General features: G+C 36.3%; 2 protein-coding genes across 2 annotated transcripts; both read right to left on the bottom strand.

Moving 5' to 3' along the window:
• Nucleotides 1-215: 215 nt before the first annotated feature.
• On the bottom strand, nucleotides 216-6,492 carry LOC111492073 (putative metallophosphoesterase At3g03305). Its single transcript, XM_023141251.1, has 4 exons — nucleotides 6,096-6,492; nucleotides 5,147-5,388; nucleotides 2,831-4,405; nucleotides 216-656 (listed from the first exon to the last, which is right to left on the bottom strand). The coding sequence occupies exons 1-4, from the start codon at nucleotides 6,397-6,399 to the stop codon at nucleotides 537-539; spliced, it is 2,241 nt and encodes a 746-aa protein (XP_022997019.1). The 5' UTR covers nucleotides 6,400-6,492; the 3' UTR covers nucleotides 216-536.
• A 6,835-nt stretch (nucleotides 6,493-13,327) lies between these two features.
• On the bottom strand, nucleotides 13,328-15,145 carry LOC111491970 (exopolygalacturonase-like). Its single transcript, XM_023141078.1, has 4 exons — nucleotides 14,763-15,145; nucleotides 14,375-14,677; nucleotides 13,751-14,269; nucleotides 13,328-13,663 (listed from the first exon to the last, which is right to left on the bottom strand). Exons 1-4 carry the CDS (start codon nucleotides 14,901-14,903, stop codon nucleotides 13,400-13,402), a joined length of 1,227 nt encoding a protein of 408 aa, XP_022996846.1. The 5' UTR covers nucleotides 14,904-15,145; the 3' UTR covers nucleotides 13,328-13,399.
• Nucleotides 15,146-15,550: the final 405 nt, after the last annotated feature.

Genomic DNA, 15,550 nt, shown 5'->3' with positions numbered 1-15,550 from the left:
ATGACTAATACTGCTAAACTAAGTTGTAAGAAACACTTCATATCTACGCAATTGGAATATATTCAAATGACTAATGTTTTCTAAACATGCTGACTTATTTTCAGAACAATTGAAATTGTTTCTCTATCTAACATCTCAACATTGTGGATACTAGATTATATACAATGATTTCAAGTACGCAATAATCTCTGCCAACATAAAACCGCCCAAAATGGTGTTCTTATAATGAAAAATAACAGAACTTCCAAATGAACCTATAGTTTTCAGTAATTCAGAGGTCGAGAGATACGTTCATGGAGCAGACTATATAAAAAGAGACATATAGCAAAATCTTCCAGAGGGTAGTCTTTGGTTTCGGCCCGTGTTCTGCGACATAATGGGCATATCATTGGACTTCAAGCAAGAATTGTGTTCTTTTTAAGTTGTTGTTCCCCATCATGTCAGAAAAGGCACATTTGTTAGTATCTGATCTTGCTTCTCGTGCAGAAAATACTTCAAGCCGACTAAAAGTTGAGAGTAAAAAGTGCGGCCAATGCTCAGTGGATGCCTCTGGTATGGTAAGCAACATAACCCAACAACAATGGTGTTACGAAGCAGTATATAGGAAAGTGGAGAAATGGATTCATCTCATAAGCCTTCATTACAGCCCTGCAATTCTGTGATAAAAACACCAAGAATTGGTAAACAGTATTATAAGTCCAGAATCTAATGGCCTTAAATGGTGGTAATGGAAACAAAAGTAAGTATAGGCTTCAAATGACTTGGAATATCTATCAATAACCTTTCTACAATTTTCATTTTATGGGGTTAATTGTATTCCTACCACACACACCGAAGAAAGCATCAAAAATGGAGATCCACACTCCGATCACACACACCTTTTTCTGAGTACCATTCTCAGATTTGCACACTAAGGAATTTGTTCAGGGCAGCTGTTTATACAGTTTCAAGTTTAGGGGACAAAAAGAAAGAAAATTCAGTCCTTGCTCTTGCGAGTGAGGATGAGGACTTTTTCATTCTCAAGGTAGAAGCAAAAAAAATAACCAAAAGACATCACTGTTCGTTTCTTGACCATGAAAAATCTGAAATTTGGACCGAAGGATTTTCACCTGAGCTTTAGAATGAGGTCTTTGATGAGTTGAAGGAGGGCATCCGAGGTTTTGTTAGGCCAACACCACAGAATATTGAACAAACTAAACAGCCTAACCAACCAACCAGGAGTGAACGAGCACAAGAAAAAGATATATGCATCAATGATTCCCCATTGTTTTTACAAAAAAAAATAATAATAATAAAAAAAAATAAAATAAAAGAAAATAAAAGAAAAAGAAAACACCAGTAAAGAGAAGGTGGAATTTCGAGAATTCTTTGGATTCTATGGCACGTATTCAACCTCTCAAAAGAGAAGATCCACAAGAAAACCTTGACCATTTTGGGGAATGTGGCTTGCTATATAATGTTCGATTTCTGGTTATCCAAAGTCGCCTGCTTCACAATAAGCTAAGGAGCGAAAGATTTGACCAAAAAAGAGCCATCGATTTTCCAGAAGCCATACCTTCAAAATTTCGCAACTATTCGGTCTGAAGTTGTGTAGTTTGTTCAAGAGAGCAGCCCACTCACAACCTCCAAATTGGTGAGATTCCTTAAATTTAGATTCTACACAAGCTAACAATGGAATCTTTGTCAAACACAGTTCTAAACAGTCTACGGGACTCCACAAAAAGGGGTTACCCATCAGTTATTTGTCCTTCAAAATCGGGTTTTATCTCCTCAACCGCTTTTAATTTTGTACCATCTAATATTATTAAGTCTTTTTATATGATACACCGAACCTTCATGGATAAAAAAAAATGAAAGAATACAAGACCATATAAAAGGGAAACCCACAAAAAATGGGAGACAAACAATAAATTACAAAAAGGGGCTCTAATGGTACAAAAAGACTTGGTCACCGAAATCCAGAAAGAAACATAGAATTTAACGAGGGACCAAACATCGTGTAGGAACTAATGTTATTAAGTCATATCATCCAACTAAAAGTGGGTCCACTACCTAACGAACAGACTTGTTTTCTAAGCACCCTCGTTATTATCCTTCTCTAGTATACTTGGATAACCATTGGCCTATCACCACAAATTCTCAAGCTTGTTATCAAGTTTCAACCTTCAATATCTGCTCAAATATTGACCTTTCGACTGCATGATAATTTTGAAGAGCTTCTAACTAACTTTCTGTCACTTCTCATTCATGACATTTCTCTGAGCTAGCCTCATCTCACTTTCAACCTCAGGCTCTTCAAAGTTTCCTCAACATTACTATAAAACTTTAATGATTTAAGCAATAACTTCACAGAAACTGCAGTAATCATAATTTCTGCCTTGAAACATGAGTGAACTAAACTAGATTGTTTGAATTTTACCGATCTCTTAAATCAATTTGTTGGTAGTAAAGTGGATAACTAATATAAACACTATTTTATAACAAGGAGCCATGCAAGAAAAATCTTATGTATTGGTGATATGCACCAAACAAGAACAAATACTTGAGAGACTGGTCAATTTCCATTTTGTTTCACTTTTTTAGCTTGCAACTATTTTTAGATCCAGAGAGAATTTCGAAAGAGACATGCCAGAAATAAATATCCGACTCTTAAGCCATACCATGATTATATCTGATTAATTTTGGTGCAAGTAATTGACATTCAGAAAACTAGATAATAATTCTAATAGATAGCATCTCATAAAGCATTTATTTTTTATTTCAAGAAAAGCTAAAATTTTTGCAGAAGTATAATAACGATTAAGGAAAAGATTATTTGATAACGACTTACCAAAAAATGCTTCCAACACAATACTGCACAAATGATCAGAAGAACTTTCCGAATCCACCTCCATTTAAACCAAACACTAAGCCTCACATTGCTTGTCAAGTCAAATGATTCACGCCTCTTATTATTGTAGTCATAATCATCTTCTTTCTTTGCTAAAAGAGAGATGAAATGGTACCCATAGACTCCTCTTTCAACAGCAAAAGCAACCATGATGAAAATAGCAGGGTAAACCACAAACAGAAGATGGGAAAGAACCACAACCAGGATATCTGGAGAACCAATATATCTATGTTTGTTCGTTTCATTTGAAGTTTTGACCACCCATCCCATACAGGTCATGTATCCCCAGTCCTTTCCATCTGTGAAGACTGCCCCAATAAACCATGGAAATGCCATAAGGTAGATTAAGTAACCTACTATGCAGAACCATAACATGGGAACCTTGCTAATCTCCTGCATAACCCATGCCATGCCATTTAGGAAGCTTTTATTCACCTTGAAATTGTTGTAAGTGTATTGCTTCTTTGAAAAAATAAGAAACACTTTTGGAAGAATAAGCATTGAGAGCATGATAAACAGAGCTGACCAGAGTACAGGGAAATATAGGGCTGCCCATTGAACTCCCATAACCCTGAACTCATTCCATGTCCAAGACACTTTTGCAGTGAGACCATTGACAGAAAATGGCCTCAATTCAGATAAAGTTGACCTTCCTGCAATGTCAGTTGCTTCTACTTGCAGATAATATCTATCAGGAGATGGGTCTTCAAAGGCTTTGTAATTCCATGGAGAGGTGTAAAGATCTCCTCTTGAGATGTTATCTACACGTGTTCTACTCATAGGTGCTTGTAGGATCAAACTGAGAGTTCCAGGATTAGAGTCATATATTCTAGCCTCCACAGATACAATAGGAGAAATAGAAAAAACAAGTGCTCTTATCATCTCATAAGCTGAAGTGGCCATCTCATGGCATTTATATTCATAAGCTAGCGAAGATCTTGACATGAAGCGTGAATCTAATGGAAATATAGGCAACAAAATAGTTTTATTACTTTCAGTCTTGAAGTCAATGTCAACGTATGACACGTGACCACGATCAATGGCCAAAATTCGCATGGCCCTACTCTTTCTCCAGTCACCCATCTCCCACTCCCAGAATTCTTGAACTGGTGGAACTTTAACCGAACAGTTGGTAATATTTCCAGAAGATACTTGGTGCACATTAAACTGGAAAAACTTCCGTGACAAAAAACTAGAATTTGAATGATGATGCCTCTTCAAATTTTTGCCAAACCTTGTATGGAGATGCCCGCATAAGTAAGCTGATAAAGAATGTTTCAAAAATATATCTCTCAGACTCTTTCCTGAGAGGGAGGAAGCTGAGAATGAGAGAGGAAAATGCCCAAAAGAAATCTTAGTTACTGGATCAGTTGTCAATGATTCCCATTGAGAGAGTTCCAAATCTAAGTCAGTTAATAGCTGATCAGTTGGATGCCCAAAGACATTTGATGGGCCTCTCAAACCAACGGACATGGTGCTGTCAAATCCAACAAAAAGGTATTTATGTTGACCAGCCTGAATGATGAAACAAAATAATCTATTAATGAGCTGCTCTTTAGTCAAGTAGTCAAGTAGCCAATGGCAGGTATTTGCCCTTGCAAAATTTCACATGAACCTCTGCATAAATGTGTGTGTGTGTGTGTGTGTGTGTGTGTATAAAGACCCAACGCAATGGAGAAGAATTAATGGGAACAAATAAATAATTAGGTTAATTAATTTCCAGTTCAAATGATGAGGATAATCAAATCCCGATTAACCCAAAAGGAAAAAAAAAAAAGTAAACCTTTTACTTCTCGAACGTGATTGTCCAAATTTCATGGACAGTCTGACTGCTCATTTCTATCCCCAAAAAATTCAACTTAAAAGGGCAACGAAAAAAGTAGCATATTTCTATACCAAAATATTCCATAAATAGACATGGTAGTTCGCTTGAAAAACATTAATTTGTTATTTTGGGATTTTTTTTTTTTGGAAGAAAGATTACCACAGGATTATCTAACATGCCATAGTAAAATTTAAACATTCTTCTGAAATAGGTTTATAGGATAATAGGGGATGTTGGAAGGTCAAATATTTCATGTGCTTGGAAAAGAGAGTTCAATCATTTGATGGGGCTTTCCGATCTAAATAGTTTTTCCATAACTAAGACCTGAGAGGACGTATTCTCCTCGGGCTATAAAAGGAGGACAATTTTAGAACCATGATATTACAAGTACATGTACTCACCACATACCTCATCAAAAGATAATAACTAACCTGAGCAGTGACGCTAAACACATTTGCATTTCTGCCCAGCTGTCCACTGATGCTATAGTTTGAAAAGTAATCAAATGAACCACCAACGGATGGAACACCAAATTTATCATGATTTCCTCTAAGGTCAAAGAAGATGCTTTTGTCTAGTCCACTTCTTGTTATAACCTCTTCCATTACATTTTGATATTCCAGCCATTCCTCCTCAATTTGTATCATGGTTAACAAGTCCTTGCTTTTTCCATCTGATAAATACAAGAACAGTCTCAAGGGTTATAATTTTTTTGTTTGGACATCGTTTATGACTTCTACACTAAGTATTAGAAAGATCAAGGTTCTAGACTTGGAAGGGTTGGCAATGTTAATAGCATAGCTAGAGTCCATATTCATTAGCCCTAATTTTTGCCACAAATAACAACAACAGCAACAACAATTATAATAAAAGAATTGTAAGAAGCTCATGTATCCACATTAAGGGCTATAATTTTTTCAGATAGGTTCAACTGTTTTTATTACTTTTGAGCCCTTGTACAATTCACCACGTCTAATTGCCAAAAATGATTCAAATGAAAAGGCATTCTGCTGCAACCCACAGAACATTCAACGTATGTTGCTTTTGCTCTAGAGCAAAACAAGTTATCACAAGGACCCAGAACGCTTGTTATGTTTAGCCATCATCAAAAGACAGAAATCAACCAGAAGAAATGGAAAGAAAATTTCCAATGAAAGCAATTGAAAATTATGATTTTCCACAATCTGAAAATTTATGCAGACTATGTCCCGACACCACGTAATGACTCTAGAGGTATAATAGTATGAAAATTTTACAAAAATCAAACAAATAGCAGAACGTTTTAAGACAAAAACATCTGATTATATGCACATCATGCAGTTAAAAGAACAAGAATGAGCTAGTTCGACATAAAATCAAAAAATAGAGAGAGAGCGGAACCTGTAAGATCACCCGTGATAAGAACCAGAGAAGGATTGATCATGGCTAGAGCAGGTCCCACGAAATCCCTGAATTGGAGAGCTCTGTCCGGATGGTGAACACTGAAATGGAGATCAGAGAGCTGAACCACCCAAATTACAGATTCAGGTGCTCCCTTCGCCTCCACGATTTTCCTGTTGTTCCTATTATTGGGTTTCGAATGAGAGAATCCGCCCGTTTCTTCATCTCCTGCTTGGAGAGAGGGAACGGCGAAGCAAAGTAATATCAAAACAAAGATGTTCATACTTCCTCGTCTCTTCGGCATAATTTCGCTCCTTCAGTCTTCAAAACTCATAATTCCGGAAGAAGATCTTATTTGGAGGCTTAGTAAAGCTAGGAGGGAAACTAGACTTCGACCCACCCACCCCTCTCTTTTTAAATATTATAAAACTAGACCATATTTTTTCTTCTTCCACGTCTAAACTTTAAAAAATATCGAGACACTAAAATAATGTAGCTCATAAGCCCGAGTCTATAAGATATTTCTTCTTCTTTCCAGTTCAGATAGGGTTGGATGTTGGTACGCCCCACACACGGCCCACGCATGCATACATGGAACTAGTAGGCGCGCTCGTACACGTTAATGCGTTGTCGGACACCATTGAATAAAATGCTCACATGATATCATGATGAACAAGAATATTGAAGGTACGCATCTGTACTAACATAACATAACGAGGAAATATCCTAATGCACATGACATTGATAAATGCATGAGATCCCCATAGCTTAAAATTATAGCATTTAATAAGAATGATTTCGTTTTTCATTTCATTCATGTCATAGTACGCATATGAATCATGTATGAATAGTACTTATCATGACTTACATTGTAAGGACCGGCTGACGCGATGGGTCTAAAAGGCGGGTAAATTTTTTCCTTCTTGATAAAACCATTAAAATTTAAAGCATAATTTACATTATACCAAAATAGTGTGCGCATATTAGTAATTTAAAATACAACATAATAATTAAATGATATATAAGGAACCGACGCAAAACATTTTAAAACAAAAGGGTTGAGGATGACGGGTGAGGTTAGTCTATGGCACCTACTCCAGAGTCCGCTCTCGACCTCAACCAGCTTCTTATCACTTGGAAAAAAATGGAGAATAAGGAATGAGTATAAGACTAAGTAAGTAGCCTACTTTTAGGCTCTTAATCGTGTCCTTGATATGCTAGGGTACCACATTCTTTATTCTTGCTTGTTCTTGTGGTAAGTACTTAGGCCCCTCTAATTCTTGTTCTTGACTTGGGGTTCTTATCTTGATTTTTCTTGAGGACCTTGGTCCTTGAATCCTAAAAACCTTGGTTTTTCTTTAAGGGCCTTAGTACTATGGTTTTTGGTTCTTGGTCCTTTGTTTCTAGTTCTTGTCCTTAGAACTAGGATCTTGATCCTTGTTCTATTCCTTGATCTTTCTCTTGTTCTTGGTACTTTCTTGGTTCTTGTTTTGTTCTTGATTCGTTCTCCAAGACATTCCCCCTGGGATTTATGACACTAGACATGTACCTGACAATCCTGTGTCCAAGGCTTCATGCGTTCCAAGCGACACAGCCTTAACCTACGTCCAAGGCTTCATGCGTTCCAAACGACATAGTCTTACCGCATCTTAGGGCTTGCCCTTCAATACGGTCTGCTTAATCTTATGCCTAAGGCTTCATGCGTTCCAAGCGGCATAGTCTAAAAACCTACATCCAAGACTTATTGCATTCCAAGCGATGTAGTCTTAATATTGCGTCAAGGGCTTTCCCTATAATACAGTCTGCTTAACCTATGCCCAAGGCTTCATGCGTTCCAAGCGACATAGTCTAAAAACCTACATTCAAGGCTTCTTACGTTCCAAGCGATGTTGTCTTAATACTGCATTAAGGGCTTGCCCTATAATACAGTATGCTTACCTACGCTCAAGACTTCATGCGTTCCAAGTAGCGTAATCTAAGTCATGAGCATGTTGTACCGTGGGAGGTCTTAGGAGGTTCTTGATTCGTGGCTAAGGTAACTTACTCTCTTCTTGTTCCTCTGTGACCTTAGACTACTCCCCTTAATTGACTATAAAGGTCACTTGCTCGGTGCATACTTAAACATGGCATCCTGCAAGTCTGTAGGGCATCTCTTCTAGATGAGGGAAACTTGGGGCATGACATCTTGCAAAGGAAACATGGTACAGGGCATCCCACCTAGAAGAGGAATTCTTGGGCACTGCTTCGTGGGAGGTCATGGGTCACTTTGGACATGACTAGAGTATTACCTAGCATTCTTAAGTTCCTTGTGTTTGGGGACCTTGGTCTCTCGTCCTTGAGTGGTACCTAGTATTCTTCTTACTTAGGTAGTTCTAAAGCTTGTGTGTTGTTGTTCTTGGTTCTTAGTCTTGTAAGTTTCTAAGGTTCTTAAATTCTTGAGGCATAACTTATAACTTATATTTGTAACTATATGAACTCATTAAGCTTTTCTAAAATGTCATAGATTCTTAGGGAGTTCTTTAGAGGGTTCTATAAGAGTTAAAGTCTTGTGGTGTTTCCTTTAGGTGTTTCTTGGATCCTAACTTGGTTTAGGTTCCAAACTTACTCCAATCAACTTGAAACCTCAAACTTATCTTCATGTCCTTCATAATCGACCTTATAAGAAGTAGCAAATTATTCGGAGCACGTATAGACCTTGCACTCTCTAAAGTAGTCTTAGGGGCATTTTGGTCATTTTACACCTAATTCTTGGTTTTGCTACTTAATGTGTTCCAATGACTTTTAAACTTCACCAAATCATCAAACATCATAAAATAAGATCTACTTCATGGTTTTGTTGCATTTGGAGGTCATCTAGATTAGGAACCTAGGTAGATATCCTCAGGGGCATTATGGTCATTTTGCATCATTTCTTGGTTTACCTATTTATCCTTATCCAATGACTACCAAACTTCATATATAACCTTAATATGCTATAGAATTCTCAACATTAAAATTTCATAGGCAGTAGAGTTCATCTAGTGGGTTATTTTAATGTTACCTAATTACCGAGCAATTTGATCGGTTTAGGGTCTTAACTCGCGGTTCATTGAGTTTTTATTTCATCTAACCCTAGTTCAGACTTGGTTTAGGGTTCATATGGAAATCCAAGAGATTCCTAAAAGTATTTCTTAACAAAAAGTCCAAGGTGGCTACTTACCTCGTTGTCAACGTTCAGGACCTCCATTCTTAAGCTTCTGGTACTCAAATTACCTCAACTTTCCTTTCACAGACTCCTTATTGTGTCTACTTTCTGGAACCATAAAGTTTTTCATGAAAATCGGTCTGAAAGGGGGTTAAAATTGAGAAAAATCGAGGGAAGGTCGAGTTTTGGGTTGACATGGTCGGTTCGACTGAACCGGCCACATCATCGTCTTCGTCCTCCAGATGGGAAGAAAACGCGCATGACCGTTCGCGCCGCTGTATGAAACTCATCTTTTCCAACTCCCATCACGCCGTTTCATCCCTTGATTCGTTCATGAAACTTAAAGAGGGTGTTACAAGGAAGAGCTAGGGATTGATTTCATACCTTCTCATGGATCGTAGCCTAAGATATTTGCTTCCAAAGTTCGTCCAAAATATGATTTCTCGCCGGAGTGAAAACAAAGGATTTCTTATTGGGTAGCCGATTATAGGGATTTTCGAGGCTCGATTTCTTCACGAAACCTCTTTCTTATTGTTCCCTCAAGCTAAAGGAATTGGTTTGGAAGAATGACTTTGAGTGTGGGACCTTAATTTTGAGAAATCACTCTCGGTCTGCAGGTTACCCGACACCTCTGATTTTTGATATCTTGGGTATCTTCATCAAAGTTACTCATATTCTTCCCCTGAAGCTAAAGGAATCCTTAATTGGAAGGAAAAAGAGGTCGTAGGTAGGAATTCGACACTTACCCCCAATTTGAACCTGAAACGAATTTTCTTCAATTGGGAACCTTCCTGAGGTTATTTCTCTTTGTTGTCTGATATGGAAACATTCCTTGGAGGTGCAGAAACCTATTGGGGTCGTCCTTGCTTGAAGAATACTTGTATATAGTCGGATTGGAATTTTGAGTTTTCCTTGAAGCTCTCTAATGGCAGATGGGATTGGGGAAATGGTTTCTAGGCACTTTCATGACAATATTCCTTCATATAACTTGTAGGTAATCTTGTTTAGAAGCTATAGGAACAAGTTTGAAAGAAAATGGTAGAGAATTGCTCTCCAATTTGTTTTATGTTAAAAAAAAATGTTATATTTATTTATGTTTTGAACGGAATAGGTAAGTCAATGACTTTATTTTAAAAGTATTCATTATGAAATTATACATATGTGATTAACGCATGCTAGGGTAACGTCACTAATTAAGCTAAAAAAATTAGGGGCATTATCGATAATCTTTTGTTTTAGACACTTGAAAATAGTAAAATAACAAGATTATTCCTAAAGTAAATTAATTTGTGATAGAATTAAAAACATAGCTTAAAATTACATTCATTAATAATAATGAACTTGGAATAAAAATTGACTATAACCAAACTCTAGGATGGTTTTAGATAGAATAGGTATTTTAGTTGATTGAAAGAAAATATCTCTGCTTAGGAGTTGAGTTGAGTTAGTCAGACCATACATTAAATAGACTCAGAGTTGAATTAGTTTTTTTAATTATTATAAAAACCTCATAATTAACTTTAAAAAATCAATTTAACGGACATAAATGAAATGGTAGTTTGAGGAAGTAAGGTTTATGAGGTTACTCTAACTTGTCTAAGTAATAGTGTAATGCCCCTAATTTTCTTACCTAGATCACGGACGTCATTACATGCATGCCTTTAATAACATATGCGAAAATTAAAATAAAACATTTTAGGCGAAGCCATGAACTTATATATTTAATTTAAAACAATAAATAAAAATAATAACATCGTCAAAATAAAACATTAACATAGATTTTTAGAATGAAAATGGAAAGCTACCTATGGAACTATTAATTGAAAACAATGCATACTACCGTCCTATCTCAGCTTCCATGACCATTCCATCATTCATCGTTATCCGTGCATGGACGCTTTACCTTTACATGAAACATGAGGGTAGCATGTAGCTTGAGTATTTTAGTAAATACGCAGTAAGTAACGTCATTGTTGGAGACATGTAATGCAAACGTACACATACATGATGGAACCTATCTTTTAAAACAATGTATCATGAGCTTGCGTTCCTTCCAGTTTAGGTAGGGTTGGATGTGTGGTACTTCCCCATACACGGCTCACGCACGCACACATGGACCTAGCACGCGGACTCGTATACGTTCCCCTGGGGGTCTGACTTCATCGAGCTAAACATGCTAATGCGTCGCCGGACACATCAGAGTGAAAGGCTCACATGATATGATGATGAACAAAAGTATCGAAGGTACGCGTCTGTACGAACATAACATAACGAGGAAATATCCTTATGCACATGACATTGATGAATGCATGAGGTCCCCCATAACTTAAAATCATAGTATATAATAAGAATCATTTCGTTTTTCCTTTGATTCATGTCATAGTACACACATGAATCATGTATGAATAGTACTTATCATGACTTATATCACACACATTCATAACATGGCTTCACATGGCATTACATATCATGACGTAGCATGGCATCACACACATTCATACCATGGCATCATAGGTCATCACATAACATACTTAAAATCGCATAACATTCCTAATTCTGTGCATGTAGGGGCGCAGGGCAGGCATGCTTCATCATACGATCCTTCCAACCAACAAAGGTAGAGTCAGTCGCTTGTTTGGCCTAGATTCCCTAACTATTTTATAGGTGTTCTTAGGACATATTATTAAACTTAGTTTAGCTAAACATATTGATTGCTCCTAATTTTAGGTAAAAAAATATATCAAAATTTGAGCAAATAAAAGTGGACTTAAAATGCCCTCAAAAAGGTCAAAAACAACTTTACAAGGGTGGAAAATGTAGGAAATGGTAATAAAATTTGGGTTTCGATTTTAAACACTTTTTTGCTGTTTTATACCGTCCTTTTCTTCGACATTCTATTCTAAAACATCAAGGTTGAAAATTCCCCAAGAGAATTTCGAAAAACTTAATTCGGGACTTTTGAAGCACGTGCTAAAAATAATGAGTAACGGTTGATGTTTTTCAAAATTTTCTTGGTGAATGATCAACCTTGATGATTTAGAAAAGAATGTCGAAAATTAGGGTTTCGATTTTTTATACACTCCTTTTTTTTTTTTTTTTATCGAAACGTTCCGGATTAGGATTTCGATTTCAAGCACTATTTTACTGTTTTATACCCTCCTTTTCTTCGACATTTTATTCAAAATCATCGAGCTCGATCATTCCTAAGGAAACTTTCGAAAAACATCGATCGTTACAGTTTTTTTAAAACATGCTTCAAATGGTCCCGGATTAGGGTTTTGATTTTAAGCACCTTTTTACTGTTTCATACACTCCTTTTCTTCTACATTTTATTATAAATCATCAAGCACTAACATTTTGACTAGAGAGAGTAGGGGTCTCTCATGGTCGAGGCTTCTCAAGTCGATCTTCATCCTCGTCAAAGCTTTTCTACCAATAAGCTGACATTTTTGTGATCAATGGAGGCTCCCAAAGTACTTCACTTCTCCCTTTCTCCTCAAATACCCAACAAAATTTTGATATGTTTACAAATAATCCCTCCCCTTTTTAAGTTGTTTCAAAATATTTCTTAACTCCTCTCTTTCTAGAATTATTTTTATATCTATCAACATGTTTGCTTCTTTTATCTAAAACTAATTTTTACCTTATTTCTATGGACATCATTTTTATTCAAATTAGGATTTTGAACTCACTACGCCCACTAGGATAAGTCCTTGTATATTTTATATAATAGATTTTGAAATTTTAATGGTGTTCCAATAATCCATATTGCGGTGTTTTTTAAAATTATTTATTTGATATAAATTTTAATCACTTTCTATTATTCGATATAAATTTTAATCACTTTCCATTTGTAGTTTTTCCATTCTAAGGAACCTCCACGAACAGTGTGATACTGAATTCATGATCTTCTCCTCCTTCAAAGCAATGTCAATTGTGTGGTAGCGACTTATATTACAGTGGAAAAATAGAATCGTTAAGTATTTTTTCTCCCAAATGTAAAAATACAATTATTGAAAACATGCCCAAGATCGTGGCATGTTGCAAACCGAATTTTGAAAGCTAAAATAAAAATGACAGGAAGAATGGTTTAAAACATTTGTCAGCGTTAAAAGATTATTCAATCAGTTGACGGAGTGGTCTCAGGTGGCGCTGGTTTAGCACAGATGGGAGGGTTTTGCTTTCCAGAAATTTTTGGTTTCACATTTGCACACTCAGACACAATTGGCCCTTGTTTACCACTATAAGTGAGGTCAATATCAGCAATTTCCACATCCTCACATGGATGACTTTTACTGCAAACAAGTTTGACTGCAACCGGAGTAGAAGATGTGCCCTTGATATTCTTGAAACTAACTTTGCTAATCTTAATTGTTGATGGAACCTGGATGTTCAAAATAAACATTAATTAATACTTAATCAAAAGATAATAAGTTGGAAACCAACGAGGTCCGACGATTTTAATACATACCTTTCGGTTGCATTGATTCCATGGACAATATTCTTGATCTATGATGATTGGGTTAGCAACATTTTCCATCTCAATATCTTCAAAATGCATGTCAGAGGCTGGGTATGAGACGGCAGAATCTGGCCATGATTTGATCCTGACACCATTTGTAGTACCGATTAATTTGCATTTCTTCACTGTAACTCCTACCACTTCTTTTTCAGTTTTATACTTGCCCAAGCTGCCTATGCTAATGCCATGTCCCGGTCCGCAAGTAACATCACTAATGGTTATTTTTCTGTTAGTGTATCCGACGGATATACAATCATCTCCCGTTGCGATTGCGGTATTGAGAATGTAAACGTCCTCTGAATCACCCAAGTGAATTCCATCGGTGTTGGGACTATTCTCTGGTGCAGTAATTTTCAGGTGATCGAAGGTAAGATTCTTGCCGGCCAAAACATTGATATGAAAATTCTTGCTATCCAATGAAGTTATGTCCTTCACTATCGAGTTTGTGATGAAATTGAACTTCAAATTCTGCTCATTTTAAACAAACAAAGAAAAAACACTCCCGTGTTAAAACATATAATGCTAACCAAAATTATGGGTTCTTTTTATAATTAAAGTAGTATGAGCATTTACCATGGGAAGCTTTTTGCATATTTTCTTCAGGTGGCAATCATTCTTTTCCCAACCAGCTTTTCCTTGGCCATCGAAGACTCCAGTACCGGTCAATGTCAAATGATCGACGTATTCCATAACAAGCAACCCATCTCCTTCCGTGTCGGTAGGAGAAGCTTGTAATGTTCCTTCAACTAGAAGCTCAATAGGACTTTTACATGGACCTTTGAGCCTCGATGCTCCTAATTGATAAGTTCCTTTTGGAACTAATACTTTACTTGGAGTAGCCGACGCACATGCTTCCTTCCATGCATCTGCTAAAGCCTGTGAATTCAAGCATTTCATTTGAGAAAAATATTTCGTACAAAATGAAATTTTGGTTTATCAACGTAAACAAATGTACACGTACTTGAGTAACATCAGCATTAGGTTTGGCACCAAATTTCGTAATATCAAAAACACCGCTAGTAGCATCAGCGGTAGCATCAGACACCAACAATAACAATAGCAGCAGTGGTATTAATGCCATAAACTTTGATATCAATCCCATCCTTTCTAGTTCACTTGCCTCTCCTACCTTGCCTTATTTTCTTTTGGTTCAAATTCCCAAACTTCTTAGAAATAAGAATGGATTTGAATGCAGTCACCAACTCAAACTCTCTTTATATACAAACACAGAAATAACCAATTCAAACTAGCTAAATTGGTTAAAAACTAAGTATGTGGTTTAAGGCAGACCCTATAATTAGTTTTACCTTAAATGATGGAGGACTGGTCTAGTTGGAGAGCGTAATTCCTTTATTAAATTTCTATGCTAGATAAATGTACCTACCACAATTTTCAACAAATGAACCACAACAAAAATTATCCCAAAAGAATTTATCAAAAACTTCTTTAAAATAAAAAAAATATTAGTGTTCAAACTATTACTCCCTACTTTTCTTACTTTTATTCCTATCTCACAATTTTTCCTCTTTTTCTCTTGAGAAATATATTAATGAGAATAAATATTTTTGATTTTATTGTTATCGGCGTGTATCAAAAATATGTTAAAACTATGTGATGGAAAAAGTTTTCTTTAGTCATTTTTCAGCAATATTGGTCAGTCGAAGCCCGTCCATGCCCAATTGCTTAGTCGGGCTTGTCCATTTCCAATCCTAATGGACAAACCCTTGATCCAATTTTCTCTCAATTCTT

The sequence above is a fragment of the Cucurbita maxima genome, unplaced genomic scaffold (genome assembly GCF_002738345.1).
Source record: "Cucurbita maxima cultivar Rimu unplaced genomic scaffold, Cmax_1.0 Cma_Scf00017, whole genome shotgun sequence".
NCBI classification, from domain to species: domain Eukaryota; kingdom Viridiplantae; phylum Streptophyta; class Magnoliopsida; order Cucurbitales; family Cucurbitaceae; genus Cucurbita; species Cucurbita maxima.
This window is presented reverse-complemented; position numbering and strand designations above follow the sequence as displayed.